The following is an 18,369-nucleotide window of genomic DNA, read 5'->3' on the forward strand; positions in this document are numbered from 1 at the left end:
AATACAAGGAGCTACCACAGAATTTTAACATTTCCCTCAACCATCCAAACGCTGCACAGGAATGGTTTATAAACACAGCATCTTGCAGAAGCCCCATCTTAGAGCAGAATAGGAGAATCATTTTTGAAATGTAACAACAAATCAAGGAATAAGTAATTTGCAAAATAAATTCAAACCAGATTCCCCTAAGAATACGGAAGCTGAATGAAAATGTCAGTGTTCCCTCAAACGTGCCAGCCCAGAGTCACAGACAATTTGGAGTGCCTATTTAACAGACACCTTCGCACGTCACTGGTGGGACTGTCACCCCTGTACCCAGTAATGTGTGCATTCCAAACTGGTTTGCATAACTCAGACTCAGGAAGCCATAAGATATTTTAACACAGCCTTTAAAAAACAGTTAACTACATTTAATACCTTTTATTAAAGTTACAGTTGCCCACTTCAGTTTGTGAAATTCCACAGCTACCCATGGCCCCTGTTCTTGCAAATTATTATCTATTAACTTTTTTCATGCCAATGTTTTCTGACATTTGATATTATATAAATGTAATTTAGTTCAGCACAAAATACACTTACTAAAATCAGATAAAAGCTGTTCACTACTACAGTATTTCAGTAAATTTTCTTTCTTTTCCTTGTTGCTAAAACAAAGACAAGCCTGGCACAATGAATTCCATGTGTACTACAGAAAAGGTCCAGAGGTTACTGAGGTAATTCAAGTTTTTCAACTGACTGCACTAATAATTGGGTAAGGCTTTAAGTCGAAGGAACTAAACAGTCTTAAGGCAAAATACAGGCTTTGCACCTTCAAATATTTAAATTTCTACCTGGACGTTAAACTGCTGCCTCTCCATGAGAAAAAGTAATTTTCTTTACACTCAAATGCAACATTTACAAACAAAATATAGCTATACTTTCTGAAGTTTGAAACTAAAATACTGAGCTTGCTTAAAAACAATAAGACAAGATTCTGTTATGAACTTATTACTACATACATATAGTATGTATGCATATTTGTCTGCATATATTCAGATTTACATGGAACCAGGACCTAAAATGCTTGTTTACTAGGCCATTAATATTGAACAGTACTGAGTATTTTCACTATTGGGAAAGTACTCCAGTTTCTTCTCATCAAAATAACTCTGCATAAAGCAAGATAATTAACGTGGCTATTCCTCAGCAGGTGGAAAACTAACTCCAGCAACACTTATGAAAGTGGTGACACACATCAGAAGTGCCTGAGCCAGCAGCACGGCTCAGCTGTTCCAGGCACACAGGAGCCAGCGGCTGTGGATGAAGGCTTTTACCCAGAGCCTGCCCACAGCACGTGTGAGCCCTGGAGGCTCCAGGGAAATCAAAAAGGCAGGATGCCAACAGATGCAGCTGTAACAACACAGAAGAGCTCAGGGATACCTGGGGAGAGGATTTACCCTGGACAACAAAAAGCCTGTTTCCATCAGCAGGTGCCCAAACTTGTGTTAACAGAGCTGCAGTAACAGAGGCTCAGCAGCTGCACAAATTTGCATCTAAGAAAAAGGCAGGTATTTAACTTTTTATTCTTGAGCCATTTTACTTCATTTCTTCAAACTGTATTTAAGCAATTGATTTTTTAAATGAAATTGAAAAAAAGTAATAATTTAATTTAAAACATGTAAATACATAGAAGTAAAAAGCAACTAAATGTTGGAGATTTAAATGAAGTGATAATTTAATGATGATTCACATGTGTAAAGGGAAGAAAGAAATCATCTTAATGAGGTAGCCTTAAATAATTTAGTCGGAATGGAAAGAGATGAATTTACATTTGGGGAAAAATAACACAAATCCAAGAATATTCAACTTCAGTTACTTCCCTCATTAAAACATTCACATGGCCTCACTGAAGTGGTCTTCGAGGAATTAAGTAAAAATACAAGAATGTCAGGATCATTCAAAAAACATGTCACATGATACTGATCTGTGGCTACAGAGTAGCACTGTAATTTGAGAAAAGGGGTTTTTGAACCAATTGTTCAGAGTAAAAGGTTTTCCAGCACTTTTTCATACCTTTACTAAGATACGGATTAACTTGGAGCTATTTACTTCAACTTCCATATTCAGTTTTTAATATATTCTGAAGCCTAAGAATAAGGCTGCAGTTTTATCAAGTGAGTATAGGAAGTACTGAAATACACAAAAATAGGGATTTTGGGATCTTTCATTGCCTGGGGAAAAAAGTACAAAACCTGAAAATACTAGTTCATTAAATACATAGTCTGCATACTCCATATTCTGGTACTTGCTGCAGAACTGCATTCTCCCCAAACCACTGCACATCCCTTTCAACTTCCACAGGACCGTTTTCTGAGCTGTATGTCTTTTAAGTTTTGAACAACTACTATTTCCACAGGTTTGTACAGGCTCTCTCCCCCTGTATGACTGTAATAAAGCCAAATATTTCTCTGAAAAAGCAGCAAGCTACATAAAAAACCAAACACACTGAGCCCTTTCTTGAAGCCTCTGTCAATTCTGGCCTCTTAGCCTCAAATGCTACCATAATGCTCCTGCTGCATTATGCAAGAGATCACGTGAATGAATAATTTCCAGGAATATTTTTAGAAGTGGCTAACAATTCTACTCTCTATCTTTCCAGATTCTTTGTAAGTAAGCACAATTCTGATCCAAACTACCTCCTGCAGTTGTGTTAAAATTCTCCAAAATTGAAAAAGTCTTTATTGAAAGAAAAAGTAGCTCATGAATCTGCTGCAAAACCAGCTCCACTCTTCAATGAGATGCTCAAAGAGCAACCACCTCTACATCATCCACCTACACTTACATCATTTTTCTGGAAGACCTGTCAGGAATTACCAAGGAAAATTATCCCACATCCTTTGCCAAAACCAAACACTCTTGAGTAAACTCACAGACAGGTCCCTTCCACTGAGTGAAGTTACACTTTCCTCAGTGCTAAATACTATCTTGTTAGCACATACAAAACCCAAAGCAGTTTCCTTTGCAGGAAAACTTTCACTCCAGAGAATGTAATTCTGTTTCCACAATCCCAGTATCGAAACACTCTTGCAAGTTCTTACATCATATTAATTGCCAGGAATCTTCTGGATGAACACTTGAATCATTCCCCCTAGCACAAAACAGCTTCAGAATCTCTGCTGGAAAACCTTGATTAACATAGCGTTTGAGGGACCGACATTTCAAAAAGGAAAGCTGCCTCTTACAGCTTGACACTGATCAGCAGAAATTCCTGCTGACTCAGTTTTTCTTTTGCAGTGATAAGTATTCCACTCTTTTGGACTGCCCCATGAAGTAATTATCACAGAGCAGAGCCAGATTTCTGGAAGTCATGCCATAAGCAATTAGTTCTAACACAATTAATTTCCATGAATCTTGTTCTTACAGTGATTAGGGACACAGCAGCCTCCTCTCTTGCTTGTGACAAAACTTGAGAATAGCACAGTTATTGCCTTATTGAGACTGATGTCCATTCTGATCCAGTTTGCTGAGATCTACTTTCAAAATGCCTCTCCCCTCCCATTATTTCCCTTCTAACAGCATTTACATTTCCAAATCAGAGTACTCAGAGTCACATCACAGATTTTAGTTTCTCTGTGTCAGGACCTAACAGCAACCTTTAGAAAACACTAATGAATACGGAATCAATCTGCCTTAACAACTCCGTATGTCTCAAACCTTTTTTTAATACTAAATAACTTGGCACTGACCTATAAAAGGGGCCACATCTTTCAGAATTTTTAAATAAATAATTCATTTTTACAGTAAGAGCCTGTCAGTCACAGAGTCCCTCCATGGTTTCTGCAGGTTTCCTCTCCCTTGAAGATAGGAACATCCTTAGCTGAATGACTGATGTGAGCAACTGATAGTACAAAACAAAGATTTTAACTTTTAGGCAGATAAATCAAATTAGCTGGGGAAATAAAGGGGCTGTTGATAACATTCACACCAATAAGAAAAAAAAAAAAAAACAACTCAAAATCAGTACCTAAAGTCACTTGAAATTACTTTGGCATGTACTTGCCATACATCACTCAGTACCTTGCAAAGATATGTACTTTGATACCTAATTAAAAAGTGATTTATCCTCTTGACTTCTAAAATGCTGTGCAGCTGGTGGTCATCAATTTCCATTCCCAAAACTAACTGCACTTCTCCAGTTAAACAGTTCACAGTATGTTAAAATGTACACTACCATCATTTCTGAAGGGCTCTGACACTAAAAATGTGTACCATGATTTAGAAGTACTCATTGTTCTTGTGCAGGTAGGATGTGTTTTACATGAGGGTGTACACATCTCATAATAAAACACAACTAACATATATATATATATATATATATATATATAAACCTTGTTATTTTGTATTTCAAAGAGCTCTGACACAAAACTGGTTATTAGTCATCAGGAGGATTTGAGCAAGTCTTTGTTTCATTGCCATCTGCTGGCACTCCAGCAAAGTACAGATTACAACCTGCTCAACCCAGGTCATTTACTACTCTGGACTTTGGTCTACTAACAGCAATTAAAAAAAAATTAGCATCCTTCATTAGATGCTAAGATGAGAAAGTATTGGATATTAAAATGTAAAGACTGTAAATTATGTAGGAAAAGGGTAACTTAGAATTTCTACCCAACAAGCTGTTTTTAAAGAAATTGGCTCCCTGGAGAAACCTGTGAATCAGATCAAACACAACCCTGTCATTTCAAAGAAGTGTGGTTTTTTTGTTTGGCCTTAGTTTGTTTGAGTTCAGAAATAACAGAAAATGCTCCCAGCTCCTACGCTTGGCCAGAAATCTTTGCCAGTGTCACCACACAGTAATGACAATACAGTAATTTTGATACTGCAGAGTTTCTTGCAAATTATTCTGATGCAAAACTAAGATTTTAAAAAATCTCTAACTGCACTCTGGAAGAGTCTGAGATTCAATGCTGGACGTGTAGAGCACACAACAGAATTGAGAAAGCATGAGAGACTGATGCAGAATGGCCTTCTTTGATCTCCCTTCAGAAACAGAAAAGAGTTTAAGGGTATAATCAATAAGAGCATACATATATCAACCCCTGTCAGGGCTTGTAAAAGCACCTATGCCTGGAGGAAGCAGCATATGGTAGATTTTTAACTACCTAATGCTTAGAAACTATGACCAAGGTAATCTACTTACAGGCTTTCCTGCAACTCCTTAGTGAACTGCTTTCTACTCTGGCTTAACCTCTTTACACATACTCTCAATTACTGTACTTTCACCATGCATATTTAATATTCACGCTTCAGACATCCTAAAGTATTTTAAAGGTAAGTAAATAATTAAACTGCATCTCTGTGTTACACATTAAACAACTGAAGTACACATTATATGGATTCTTCAAGTCTACTGAGCCACTCTCAAAAGAATGGAACACAAAGCACTATTCCTGAATGTCAGCCTCACACCTATTTAAAACAAAACAGAATTAACACAAAAAGCAAATTTTAAACGACATTTAAAAAATGCCAACAAATCCTAAGGCAAAAAAGCAAATCGTACTGCAGTTATTTACCTAGATGCAAAAGAACCATTTTCCACTCAAATTTTACCTTTCAACAGCTTCAGATTTTGAGTTTCAACCATCTGAATAGTATTTTACTGGTTATCAACTTGTGATGTCACCTTCTTTGTTAAATTCTTAACTCTTCCCCAGAAACAGAACACCCACTCTTATTTCTAGAGATCTCATTCTCATCAAGAGCTGTCCAACACACTCAGCAAGATTTAATATTAGCTGTACAAAAGCACCCTTATCAAATACCCACATTTCCAGCAACTTTTCAGAATTTTTAGTAGCAATTATTAGGTCTCTGTGCCTCTAAACAAACACAGAACTTGTTTCAGTCTTGTCAACAAAACAGCACCAATCAGTCCTCTCCCAGTTAACACAGTTTAAAATAGCTTTTTTATATTGATGGCACTCTAAACCATCTGCCTGCAGGACAGTGACATTCAGCAGGGAAGAAGATACAGGTCCCTGTCATTCCTCTATTTTCCAGGCTTGAACTGACATACGATAATGACTGAAATAGTTTTCTTCACAAATGGCACAGACTGATAGCACATCCCAAACTTTTTCTCCTTCCCTCTCACCATCTCTAATGAGAATGCTCTCAACTCCTTTACTGAGGGAAAATATCAGACAGATTCCTCCAGCATGCCCACTTGGATAGTCTTCCCTAGAAAGATGCTGGGGAAAGCAAACAATCAGGAGGAGCTTTATTCCAGAGACAAAGTAAGAGCGACCCATGTTCCCTTGAAACTGACCCAACTGCACAGAAATCCTCTGGTAAGACAAGCAGAGAAAGCTGACAACACCGATTATTGAACTCCTTCAACTCACTCTAAATTAGTTTCTGCAGGTTTTCACCCAAAAAGACACAACACACACTCAATTATTCAGGTGTATATTCTTGCTATAGGAACAAATTAACATATTCCCCTCAAGTATCTGTTACAGAGATATCTGAATATTAGAACCAGATTACAAGAATATGATCTACAATCATGAGTGGCTGAATTTCTAACAGCAATACAAAACATTATTCATCAATATGTTTTGGCTAAACAAGTGGAAGGAAAGTTGGAAATAAGGAAGAAAATTAGTAAAATATGTAGTTTTATTAGTGCTCACTATAATAAACCGTGGACAAACACAGCTGGTCCTGGGCTTAGGAAGCACAAAACTTTCTAAGATTGCTATACAAAACAGCAGCAATATTTTTACTATTGAGCTACCCAAAACAAAATAAAGATGTGCAGTAACAAAAAATGAAAAAACAGCTGGCTATTCCTACCAAGAACAAAGTCTTAAGAAAACCAAAAAGCAAGACCTTTCTAACTCTCAAATGTATGTATTGTTGTGCCAAAGGAACAACTGCATTGATTAGGACTCTCTGCTGACTGAAAGCAGCTAGTACGATACGTAGTACTTATGCTATTTTTTTTAAGATACTGCTGGTCAGTTTTGAAGTTCATGCTGGAGATGCTTTTAAAACTTCATGAAAGACCAGACCAAAAACTTAAAATCAGTCATGAAGCAATTTCAAGCTGGGTTAGTTAAAACTGACAAAGATAATCCACTCTCAAAGCAAATGGCAGTCACATTTTTCTTGTCTTCCTGGTGGCATCATTATGCTTATTAATATTTTAGTGATCCCTACCAAGTAGGCAACTATGGTAGCATTAATTTATTCCTTGTTCCACCACACAACTTTACACTGACATAACTGGTATAACCACAGTTTACTGCTTCTGCTTTTAAGTGTCCTTGTGTCAGCAGCCAAAACCACAGCCAGAGCCTCACTCTCCACACAGCAGTGCTGGGTCAATACATTACTGCCCCATCTTTTCTTGGCTTTCTTGTATATTTTTTTTTTGTTTTGTTTTTTTTTTTTTTTTGTTTGTTTGGTTTTTTTTTTAATCAGGACTGTGATTCCTATGGCATTTGATATTTGTTTCCAAGTGGTATTTCCTACACCTCAAAACCATTTTTATTATTTATTGATCCTTAATTTTCCAGTTTAGATGAATTTACTAATGAGCATCCTTAGAAATGGTAAGCACTTCCAAATGAACAAGCAGAGAAACAATTTTCTACATTTTCTTGTATTGGAATAATAGGTTTCTTGCTGCTTGTGGTTGGATTTTTTTATATTTGTGTATATTTCCACTCCATGATTTTTGGTCCATAGTGACCAAAGAAATTGGAACGGCTAACTGAATTCTTGTGTATTCTCCAAAAGCTGGCAGCTTGGAAAGGAGGTGAGACATAACTACTGTCACTACAAGAGACAGGCAAGCAGAATTCAACTGTTACTTGTCACATTCCTCCATCAATCCATCACCCCACACATCCAGAGGTACCACATCGAGGCAGCCAACAAGGAAACATCTCTGCACTGGAGAGTTCACATTCTCTTCCAGGAGTGGACTGCTGCTACAGAGAACTCCTGGAAGTGCCTACATAGATGTAGGCAGAAAAAGAAAAGCAGGCAAATCAGGAAGGAATTCAACGGGTAAATGACACAAATCCAAAAGAAATCAAGCTTTACTTTCCACAGGATGCACTATTTAAGTGAGGACTGCACTGTGTTTGCCAGTGCTGCTCACTGGGATGATGCAGTGGCTGACAGCAAGATGCCTCTGTTCAGGCAAGAAAAATGAATGTGACAAATGTACCTGACATTTAATGGCTCCCAGAGTGTGCCCATTCCTAGGGAGCAAAAAGCTGATGCAGCACATGCCCAAGGCATCATCAAAGTAAGAGCTCTAGTCTTTACTGAATAGCTTATGTAATTAAAAAAATATGATTCTGTGATTACAATATTCTTAACCAAACCTTAATCTTTAGTCCTGCAAAAATTTTGTCACATAACTTTTCCTTTGACAAGAATGTACAGACAGAAATTATTTTATAGAACATGATAAAACAGTAATGCTGGCAGTAAAAACTTCTCAAAATACTTCATGTTTTAAGCTGTAGTAAAATACAAGGATTTAATAAATAAATGTGGTTGTGTGCCTGTTATACTGTCAGATTTTAATAACATAATTACCTGCAAAAGCAAACTGAAGTTGGCCAGAAAATCATATTACAAGTTTCTAATTGATTTCCACTGTATTTCTATTTTGTGGATAAACTACCTGCCACATCCAACATCTACATAGTTTTACTTAAAGCCAATCTTGGTTTTGGTTATTTAGAACACAGACCCATCTACCAGACAATAGAAACTACTCTCTGTAAAAACACTGACTTTTCATGTTTTAGTTTTATATTAATAGGTAATTTAAGAAAAATATCACTGTGTGCCACACCAATTTTGTGGAACATAGGATGAATTAAATCACACTGTAATCTAATACATATGGCATTTACACTTGGTTTTCTAAAATTATCAACTTCTCTTTTTCTTCACTAAAATTGTACACTTCATCAATTATTTTATATTAGTGATATATTCTACAAATTACTCAGTGGTATGGATTAAAACTGCTACTGTTAAAAGTAATTTGATTTACACCAATTCCCTTTATTCCTTAAGATGAAACAAAGTCAGAAACAAAGTTCTCACAGACTAAAACTGCCATCTCAGGAAAATTAATTATTAGCTACTCATAGCTACATGACACAATTACAAAGGAATGTTAAGACATATCTGTACATTGAAATAAATCCCTACTGTGTGATCAATTTTACTTTCATTTGGAAGCACATAAAGCCTGAATATACAGACTTTATTTATAAAACTGATCTATTATTATTTGCCAATATATTCGAAGACAGACAGGGATATTTTTATATTTTCCAGTTAAGGAAAAAACATGGTGCAGGCAAAGTTAGAATATTAGCAATTTAGAAAGAGGACATTAGAGTTACACTTTAAGAAGTCTGTGTTTAAGGCAATTCTCAAATAACTGGTATGGCAAGGTGCATCAAATCCTATTCTAACTATTCAAGTGCAGTAAGATGAACATTTATACAGAACTGCTTTAATTTGACTCTGTAGGCAGGAAATTTGTGACTGAGTAAAATACAGAACCTATGCCACAGAAAATGCTAAAAATGTTTTTCTTTGTCACATTCATATAATATTAAAGGTGGATCCAAAGACATAAACAGTATTATCATCAGTTGTTAAGTATATGTAAATCTGATCGTTGCATGATCCTGTACGGTCGTCTGTGTTTCCAAGATCTCTGCAACAATACAACCCATTGCAGGTAAGAATCCACAAGACTGGGTTTTAAGAGATGTATTAAAATCCTCATTTGATCTGTCTTCACTTTAAATGCCAGTGCAGCTATTGTAATTTTAAGTATTATCAAGTCATAACGATACATGAAAATACCTATCTACTGAAGGAGGTCCTAACTGTTACAATTGCATGTCTGTAGGGAACTGCTCGTACCTGAGGTTTCTATTTCAGTGATCTTGCTCCAGGTCTAAGTGGTTACTGTAAGGCCAATTGCAGTGTATAGAGTTCTTGAAATACATTCTGTAATGCATTATATGCATGTAACACCTCAATTCCTCAATTTCATTTTTATCTAGAACCCAGGACTAAGAGTCAAACACAGATTGTGCCTCTGTGCAAGCTAATACCTGCCAAATATTACAAATCTCCAAAGGAAATAGAGAGGAAGAAGAAAAAAACAAAACCAAAAAAGGGCTCAAAATGAAACACTGGGCAAAGGCAGAAAGTAGTGAGAATAAAATGCTGCACCAGACAGAAAATTAAAGTAAGCTGCTGCAGTATGAGATAGAATTACAGCATAAAAAGATACAGCAAAGAGATATGAGAAATGCCTGAGGAAAGACATATGCAAAATACTAAACACAGCATATAAAATTCAGCAGTGTAGAAAGTTTTAAATCAGGAAGTTCAGACTTGATGAAAGTATCTCAGGAGAAAATGCAAACATTTCTGAGCTAGAACATAGAAGCAAAATTCTCCAATATACACTAAACCATACTTTTCTGAGAGCAGTTACAATACACAAAAATTCCAATTATGTGTGTAGCAACAGACAACATTAACAACACTTCACAACTATACAACCCCCACATCAGTCTGTTATTATCTACAAAAATGTCTATGTTGTGATAAAATTTCTGCTTAGAGATCTCATCTCTGTCTTTGTAGGACAGATCTATTTTAATAAAGACGTTGTGGGAACATCCATCATTTCAGCCTTCTCTCTGAATAATAATATTCCATAATCTGTGATAGTTATTTTCCTATTACATCATCTAGTTTTCCCAGAAATATTAATATATGAATATTGCTTAAACATGTTAATATTCAAAAAGCAACAAAATTCATACAGAAATACAACTATTTACATTTAGGTTTTTTTTTTTCTTATAGCAAGTCTTATCAACAGCTCTTAAAGGTTTTGGCATATTCATATTTTATCAATGTCACAATAATTTCTTGGAGAGTGAAAACCAACTGTATAAATACGTATGTCACCAAGCTATGTAATGTAACAAGAAATAATATAAATTTACAGCCATATAAAATAGCTTCTAGGACACACAGGAATGTATTTTTTTTTCTGCCATGGAACATCTGAAGAATTATACTAATGCCTTCCTGGAGAAATCTGCCTCCTCAGCCTAGCCAAGATGCTAATGTTTGAACTGGCTTTTAAAAGAGAACAGAAACATCAGCCAGAGAAACAATCACCCATAATAACCCCAAACTGATGAAGGGCAGAAAAACAGAACTGTACCATGTGAAGATATGACATGCAGAACACCAGAACACTTGGCTTAGCCAGAACTACCACAAGCAAAGTGAATATCCTTTACCTCTAGCTGAATTAATTATTATTATTAATAGCATGGGAGCCCTGGATTCTTTGCACCTGACCCATCAGGGAATACATTTCAGATACACTGGCAGAGTTTGGTTTGTTTTTTTTTTTTAGTTTAATACTTCAGAAAGTAAGCACCAAATTATTAAACAAGGGTATAATTAAGACACTATTCAAAAACTGTTACACATGAATTAAAAATATCCCCTAATGAACTTTACTATTTTTGAAACTGGAGAGAGGATATAGTGCACTGCACTTGATTTACTCTTGAAGCATGAAATTCTGGATAAATGACAACTGCACTCGTTTGTCAAAATATTGACTTAAGTTTTTTAGAAGGATCCTATTACCATGCAGAACCATCAATATACCGGACTTATTTTCTTATAAATGTAAACAACAAAAAAGGATGGCATGTAGTTTTCTAGTTCTATCAAAAAAAATTTTAATTACGAAAAGATAAGGTTAACACTCCCTCCCCCCAGTAACATGCTTCCCTTTGGGTAAGTAGAAATATAAGACAGAATAAAAACAAAAACCAGTTCTTTTGGAATTCTGCATTCAGGCAACAAGTTAGTTGCAAGCTAGCAAGTCCTACTTGCAATTTCAAAAGCTCCCCAACAAGGTCTCACAAACAGGCTGCCAATCTGAACAACAACCACCCATTTCTTCAGGACTGTGTATGTTTAAAAGCTAACACCAGAGCACACACCTGAAATTTCCAAGGACAATTTAGATCTGTGTTTAAGAATAGAAAAAACTATTGTTATTTTTATAGTATTTATAATAAATATGATCCCCTACATCAAACCACATTACTAATGAATCTGTGTACTAACATCAGATGAAGTCATATTTCATACAGATCCAAAATCACCCTAAGAGAGTCAAAAGACAACAGTCCATTTTCCCCATATGTAATTTTCTTTCTATCTACTGGGAAAGTGTCCACTTTGGACTGATGGCTGAAGCTGCAAATATTTGAGCATTACTCTGAAATCAGTTTGTCTAACCCATCCTTGAATTCAAAAATTTCTGATTAAAATTATTTATTCATATCCAATACTGAACAAAATTTTACTACATAAACAATGCAATTTTAATATCAAAAATCCAGTCACACTAGATTAAACAATCATCTATGCCTTGTGCCCCATATTCACAGTGACTGTGCTGTGAACATTTACTACATTTACACTGAACTACCAACAGTGCTTCAGCCCTTCATACGAAGCACACTGAAGATCATCTGCACTTGGCCTTTCAGAACACACAACAAAATACAGAACACCTACTAAACAGCAAAATACAGGAGTCAAAACAGCATTACAAAAATTGAAATAAAAAATTGTGTCCTGATCTACTACCTGAAGACAAATTTTCTCCATGTAAACTTTCTCCAGTGAATCACCCTTTTGTTTCAAAAGCTCTTGCACATTTACCACAAGATATAGTTACCACAGTTCTACTTACAGACATTCAGATGATAAACATTAAAACGATTCAGAGCATAATAATCATCATCATCATCCTATATTTACATGTTAAGTAATATAAATAGCAATGTAGACATAATTTACTTTGGAGAAAGTTGCTGCATTTGATCAATTCATCTCCCTGAACACAATAATGCTGAGTTGTTTCCCATGACACTCTAAAAAAGTATCTAACTTTAATTTTTATGTACAGCAGAATGATAATTGTATAAGCTTTATCTGCAGTGTCCATTGGATATGCTGATAAGTGACTGAAATCTAATTAATTCCTTTCCTTCCAGCTAGTTTTTAAGAGAAAATAAATAACAGATGCATTTTTAAAGAAACAAATACCCAAAGAAACTCAAAAAAACCAAGTTCTGGCTCGAGAATTCTGATTGCTAGAAATGTATAAACCACATTGCTGTACCATACTGCATATTAGAGTTTAATTTTGTTTGAGGTAGAAACAAGAAAAATGAAGACTGAAGAGTATGAAAATTATAAAGCACTTAAATTTTTGTGGAAGTACATTAAATACTTAATAATTTTTGTAATAATATTATATTTTTGGTAAGAAACAAAAGCAGAATTCATGGTTACCATAGTTACACATACTCTTTGTTGTGTTTCAATGCCACATGATCTGATTCAAAGTAATACACATCAGGCTCTTCCTCATCCTCCTCTGCAGTGTGGATGTTGGCACTCTCTTTGGCAGATGGTACAAATCCAGCAACAAGCCTAGACTCAGAAAGTGGCTTTCTTAGTCCATCACTCCCATGATCCCCTGTATTACTATTTCTCTCTTTTTCATTCTGTTTGATTTCTTCAGACTTTTTGGGAGATCCATTGATATTATTAATACCGACAGGTACATTCTTTTCAGTAGGACTAAGATTATTTTCCTCAACCTGTCCGTTTTCTCTACAAGGAGAGTTATTTTTAGTAGGGCTACTTCTGGCAGGGGCAGCCCTTCGTGGTGAAGTTCTCAATGTGTATCTGTGTTCTTGAAGTTCCAACATATTTGTCATCTGAGCCGAAACACAGTTCAGCACGGAAGAATGTGGTTCAGGTTCACCTGAGATTGATGCACTGTCATGATGAGTATTCAGGTTGCTATTGGTGTTTTCAGCACACTGTTCCTTAGAGGCACTGCTATCTCCTACAACATCCACCTCCTCCTCCGAATCCCTTAACAAAGATGACTGGATTTCAGAAAAGGACCCTGTAGCTGGCTCAAATGCCTGATTAGCATGCTCCTCAGGCAAGCAGTCATTCATTGGTTTGTGGTCCTCTAACTTTACCTGTTCTTGAGAGTTTGTGCAAGGCACATAATGGTCTACAACACTGTCCTCTTTGCTGCTATTAAGCAGCAACGAAGAATGGGCAAATGAGTTTCCATTTTCTGCTACTGTTTTGTCCTTGGGCGTACGGGAACCAGCACTGTTCTGCTTAGCATTCCCATCAGCCTGACAGTCATCACAGTTAAGAGAATTTGAGTCTCTCTCACCAACTCCATTGACAGTCTGATAACCTGCAACCTCTTCAACTACTGCAGAATTATTAAACCCTTCTGCACAGACATTCACCTTTTTAACTTCCCTTTTCTCACAATCATCCAATATAAGACATCGACAAGCTCGCTTAGTCCCCGTGGAGGTTGCATCATTGTCCGACACTAAGCTTTTATGCTCCAATGACTCCTTCTCTGCCTTAGTGGGCAAGTCTTCTTCAGAACTGTTGGGTGCCTCTGAACGTAGACAGCGTTTAATTCTTTTCAAAACTGGTGAAACAGGTTCTGCTTGTTTTTTTTCACTATTTTCCACAGTTTGTTTATCACCATTATCTTTCTCTGAAGTGGACAGCCCTCTCTTTCTAGGGCTCACCCATGACTCCCGAGCACTCTGCTGTTTCAAATCAGTAGTTCTGCCACCGTTGCTGCCCTTCTGAGTTTGCACAGACTCTGGCCTCTTCTTTGGTGACCTGGATCGGATTTGAGGATGGGGTGAGACTTCCTCTGGATGAGCAATACTACGGTTCCTTAATGTTCTACCACAAAAATTTTCATCCAAACCATTTAAACCCACTGTAGATCTTGTAACACGAGTAGATCGAGAAGCAGCCATACTATGGCAAGTCCCTAAAGTATGTTCATTGTGATCCACTCATTGGGAAACCTTCAGAAAAAAAGTAAACAAAACAGTCAGAAAAAGTATTTAAAAAACACCTAGAGACAGAGCAAATCTGAAGAATGTATTGTCACAAACATACCAATGTAAAACTGAGTAAGCCCATTCAATGTATTCACACTCCTTCTTTCTGTGGTATTTCTTTAGTGAACTAATTTTTTTCCATCTCAGCTACAAAGTAGCTGACTTGGTATTTGTGGTTGTTCTGGCTTTAGTACTTGTGAGAGTGTTGCTCATATTTATGCCTTACGTAAGGCTGGAATGTCCCAGTTAGGCTCTAGTTATTAAAATACACTATTTTTATGTATTGTACATATATTATAATGTATTGGTATAATTATTTAAATTTTTCTGTTCAAGTAAAAGGTATGAGACTGCATTTTTAATATCCCACAGTTTCCAGTTACATGGTTTCACAGACTAAGAAGTAAACCATTAAAATTGCATTTGCTTACTCAGTTGTTGCCTAAAGAAAAAACAAATCTCTCATAAATAACAAAGAAGAACTGCAATTCGAATTTAGCAGGTAATTAAAAAAATAAAGCACATGACTAAAAAATACTTACAGTTCTTGTTAGTAAAATTGAAATAAAAGAAAATTTCTGAATCAGAATCATAAAATCATTCCAGCTGGAAAGACCTTTGGGAGGCAATCCTATCCAACCTCCCATTCAAATCAACATGAGGCCTAAATTCAGATTTAGTTACATGGAACATTATCCAGCTGGGTCTTCAAAAACACTGAGTACAGATATTCCACAACTTCTCTGGGCAACCTGTTCCAGTCCTTAAAGCAGAAATATTTTTCCTTATACCCAGGTGGGGCCTCTCCTACTTCTGTATCACTTACGACAACAAAAGCCTAACTCTATCAGGAATCTCATCCGAGGTACTGGAAGGCTGTTTCCCTCTCAGCTGCTGAGATGGATCACCGCTCAGATCAGATTCAAGTCAGACTCAAAGATAAATTCGAATCATCCCATTTAAGAGTGCCTGTATTCCACATTGCAGGGTGAAATGTAGGAGTACTTGACCTGCCCAGTCTCTCAAAAGAGTTTTTAAGAGAACTCAGTTCAGTCTTACTCTTCTATTCATTTAATCTTTAAAAGTTCAACGTGTCAAACCCCGTATCACCACACATCTGTCATAATAGCCTTGCTAATGAACGGATTCACATTTGTGCATAATGGCACACCTTCCCTTTTTCATCTACCCAAATTCCAGATTATAAAAACCCATTCAACTGTCATATGATGTGAAAACTACACATTTTAAATACGGACTCAAACCTTTCACACATTACTTAGAAATGCTGAAAATAACAAATGGAAAAAATTGTTTCAAGAGGCATTTTTCATTTTCAGCAAAGAAGGGAAAAAAGGGAACATAAATTCATAAATTCTCCCAAATCTACTATTTAAGTGTCAGATGGTCCTAAAACAGAAAAGAGAATGGGACAAAACAAGTACTCTCTCACGCAATACAATTCTGTTTTAACAATTACCAGTATTTACTGTATTGTGTGTTTAGGAATTCACAATGCAAGCAGGATTTCTTAAGGAAAGCAATGTATTCTAACAGTATTGCTTGGTGTAGTTCTGGGCAAAACTGTAGAGGAAAGCACATTAATTTTGTGTATATGTGGTAGAGCTCATACACAACTGTGTATGACAGCACGTCATTTTGTGCAACAAAAAAAAAGATAATTATAAAGTGAAAATTTCAAATGTTCTCAAAACTGTGATTTATTTGTGCTGCTACAACCCTCCTGCTTCTTAGCTATTCCTGCTGCCTCAGATGAATGCCTGGAAAGGTGCACTGTTTGTATTCCTGAAAATGTATCTAAAGAGATAACTGCAGCACTAACTTTCATTCTGTCCACTTTAAGTGTGAGCTCTCCAACACACTCTGCCTTAAGAGAAAATATAAATAATATACAAGCAAGCAAATTCCATTATTCCATTTCCCCTACATTGTTCTAATTCCATTTCCCCTAGGTTGTTCTAATTAAAGCTAGCACATATTAGGGGCAAGTAACTGACATTTCAAATCAGTACCAATAAAATAACTTAAACCAAATTGAAATGTATACATTGGTTAGTAATTATTTCTGAATGCAACAGACTTTAGAAATCATGAGTAAGAGAGAAATCTTTACTGATTTGCTGATATGATACTTTCTCAAGAAATACACCTGACATGATAAGAAAGTTATTATTTCCTTAGTACAAATGTAAAAAAACTTACCATTGCAAAACTAGAAGAAATGTAAACTTCTGGCATTTCATACAGCAGACTCTTACTGTACCACTCAAATAATATCAATCACCATTGCTGATATCCATCATGTAATCCAAATGCTTCACTAGTTTATGCTATCACATTAACCAGATTTTGAAAACTGTTGAGAAAAAGACAAAGATATCAATAAAACATTTAAATTACCACACTGAAAAGGAAGAAGAATGCAACAGGACATATAAAGAGTAACAGCTTTTTAAAGAAGAAATTATCAATTTTAAAAGTGCCCTACTGAAAGAAAGATCAATGTGCTATGAAGTAATTAAGTATGTGAAATGCTAATTTAGGTTTCAAATGCAAAATGTCTTCCTTGGTAGTTTCTAAGTGATTCACTGTATCACACTAAATGTGCAAGCAAATGAATTCACAGAAGTCGTGTTAGAGTGTTCAAATTTTAGAAGGTATTTGAAGAGACATAAGAAAACAAGGAGTGAAAGGTAGTACTACAACTAATGAATTATGAAATGCACTGTATTTTATAATTAGATACACGGTGAAAAACTCTGCTGTTAAATTTTAATTAACTGAGCAGACCTCTAATTATATTGGTTCCAAATTCCTGAATAACTTTCATCAATACAATGGGACTAAAATGCTTTCTAGAGTTCACATGAAACCTGTTCTTCATCCAAGGAAAACAATGTATAGCACCTCATTTGTAGTGGAACTGAAATATTTTGGATATTGAAAGACAAAATACATCTACAGATCCAGAAGTTACACAATGCTTTCAGTCGTCTCCAATTTGGGCATCTGGGCCAATGACCAAGTTACTGCTTGAAAAAATACACCAGCAATCACATTTAATTAAAGAACATCTAGTACTATAGATGTTCTTAAAGGCACCATAATCCACTAAAGAATAGTGGTAATTGAAACTTTCTTCATATTCTATTAACTACATACAAGTGACCTTGTTTTCATCTTGACAGTTCAAAACTTGCTGATCTAAAACACAAGCTGACAGGTTCCTCTCTATTCTTCATTCTAGATTTTTTACTGTTTTTATATTTAGATTACTGAAAATTGT

General features: G+C 35.8%; 1 protein-coding gene across 3 annotated transcripts in view; it reads right to left on the reverse strand.

Annotated features, from left to right (window-relative positions):
- The window catches only part of ZZZ3 (zinc finger ZZ-type containing 3), a 56,710-nt gene that overhangs the window by 15,360 nt on the left and 22,981 nt on the right, over nucleotides 1-18,369 (reverse strand). For all 3 annotated transcript variants that reach the window (XM_053950182.1, XM_053950183.1, XM_053950181.1), the window contains exons 2-3: nucleotides 17,286-17,439; nucleotides 13,465-15,026 (exon numbers count right to left, since the gene is read on the reverse strand). In XM_053950182.1, coding sequence (XP_053806157.1) covers nucleotides 13,465-14,975 — 1,511 coding nt within the window. In that variant the 5' untranslated portion in view covers nucleotides 14,976-15,026; nucleotides 17,286-17,439. The remainder of the gene's footprint in view (nucleotides 1-13,464; nucleotides 15,027-17,285; nucleotides 17,440-18,369) is intronic.

The sequence above is a fragment of the Vidua chalybeata genome, chromosome 9 (genome assembly GCF_026979565.1).
Source record: "Vidua chalybeata isolate OUT-0048 chromosome 9, bVidCha1 merged haplotype, whole genome shotgun sequence".
Taxonomy (NCBI): domain Eukaryota; kingdom Metazoa; phylum Chordata; class Aves; order Passeriformes; family Viduidae; genus Vidua; species Vidua chalybeata.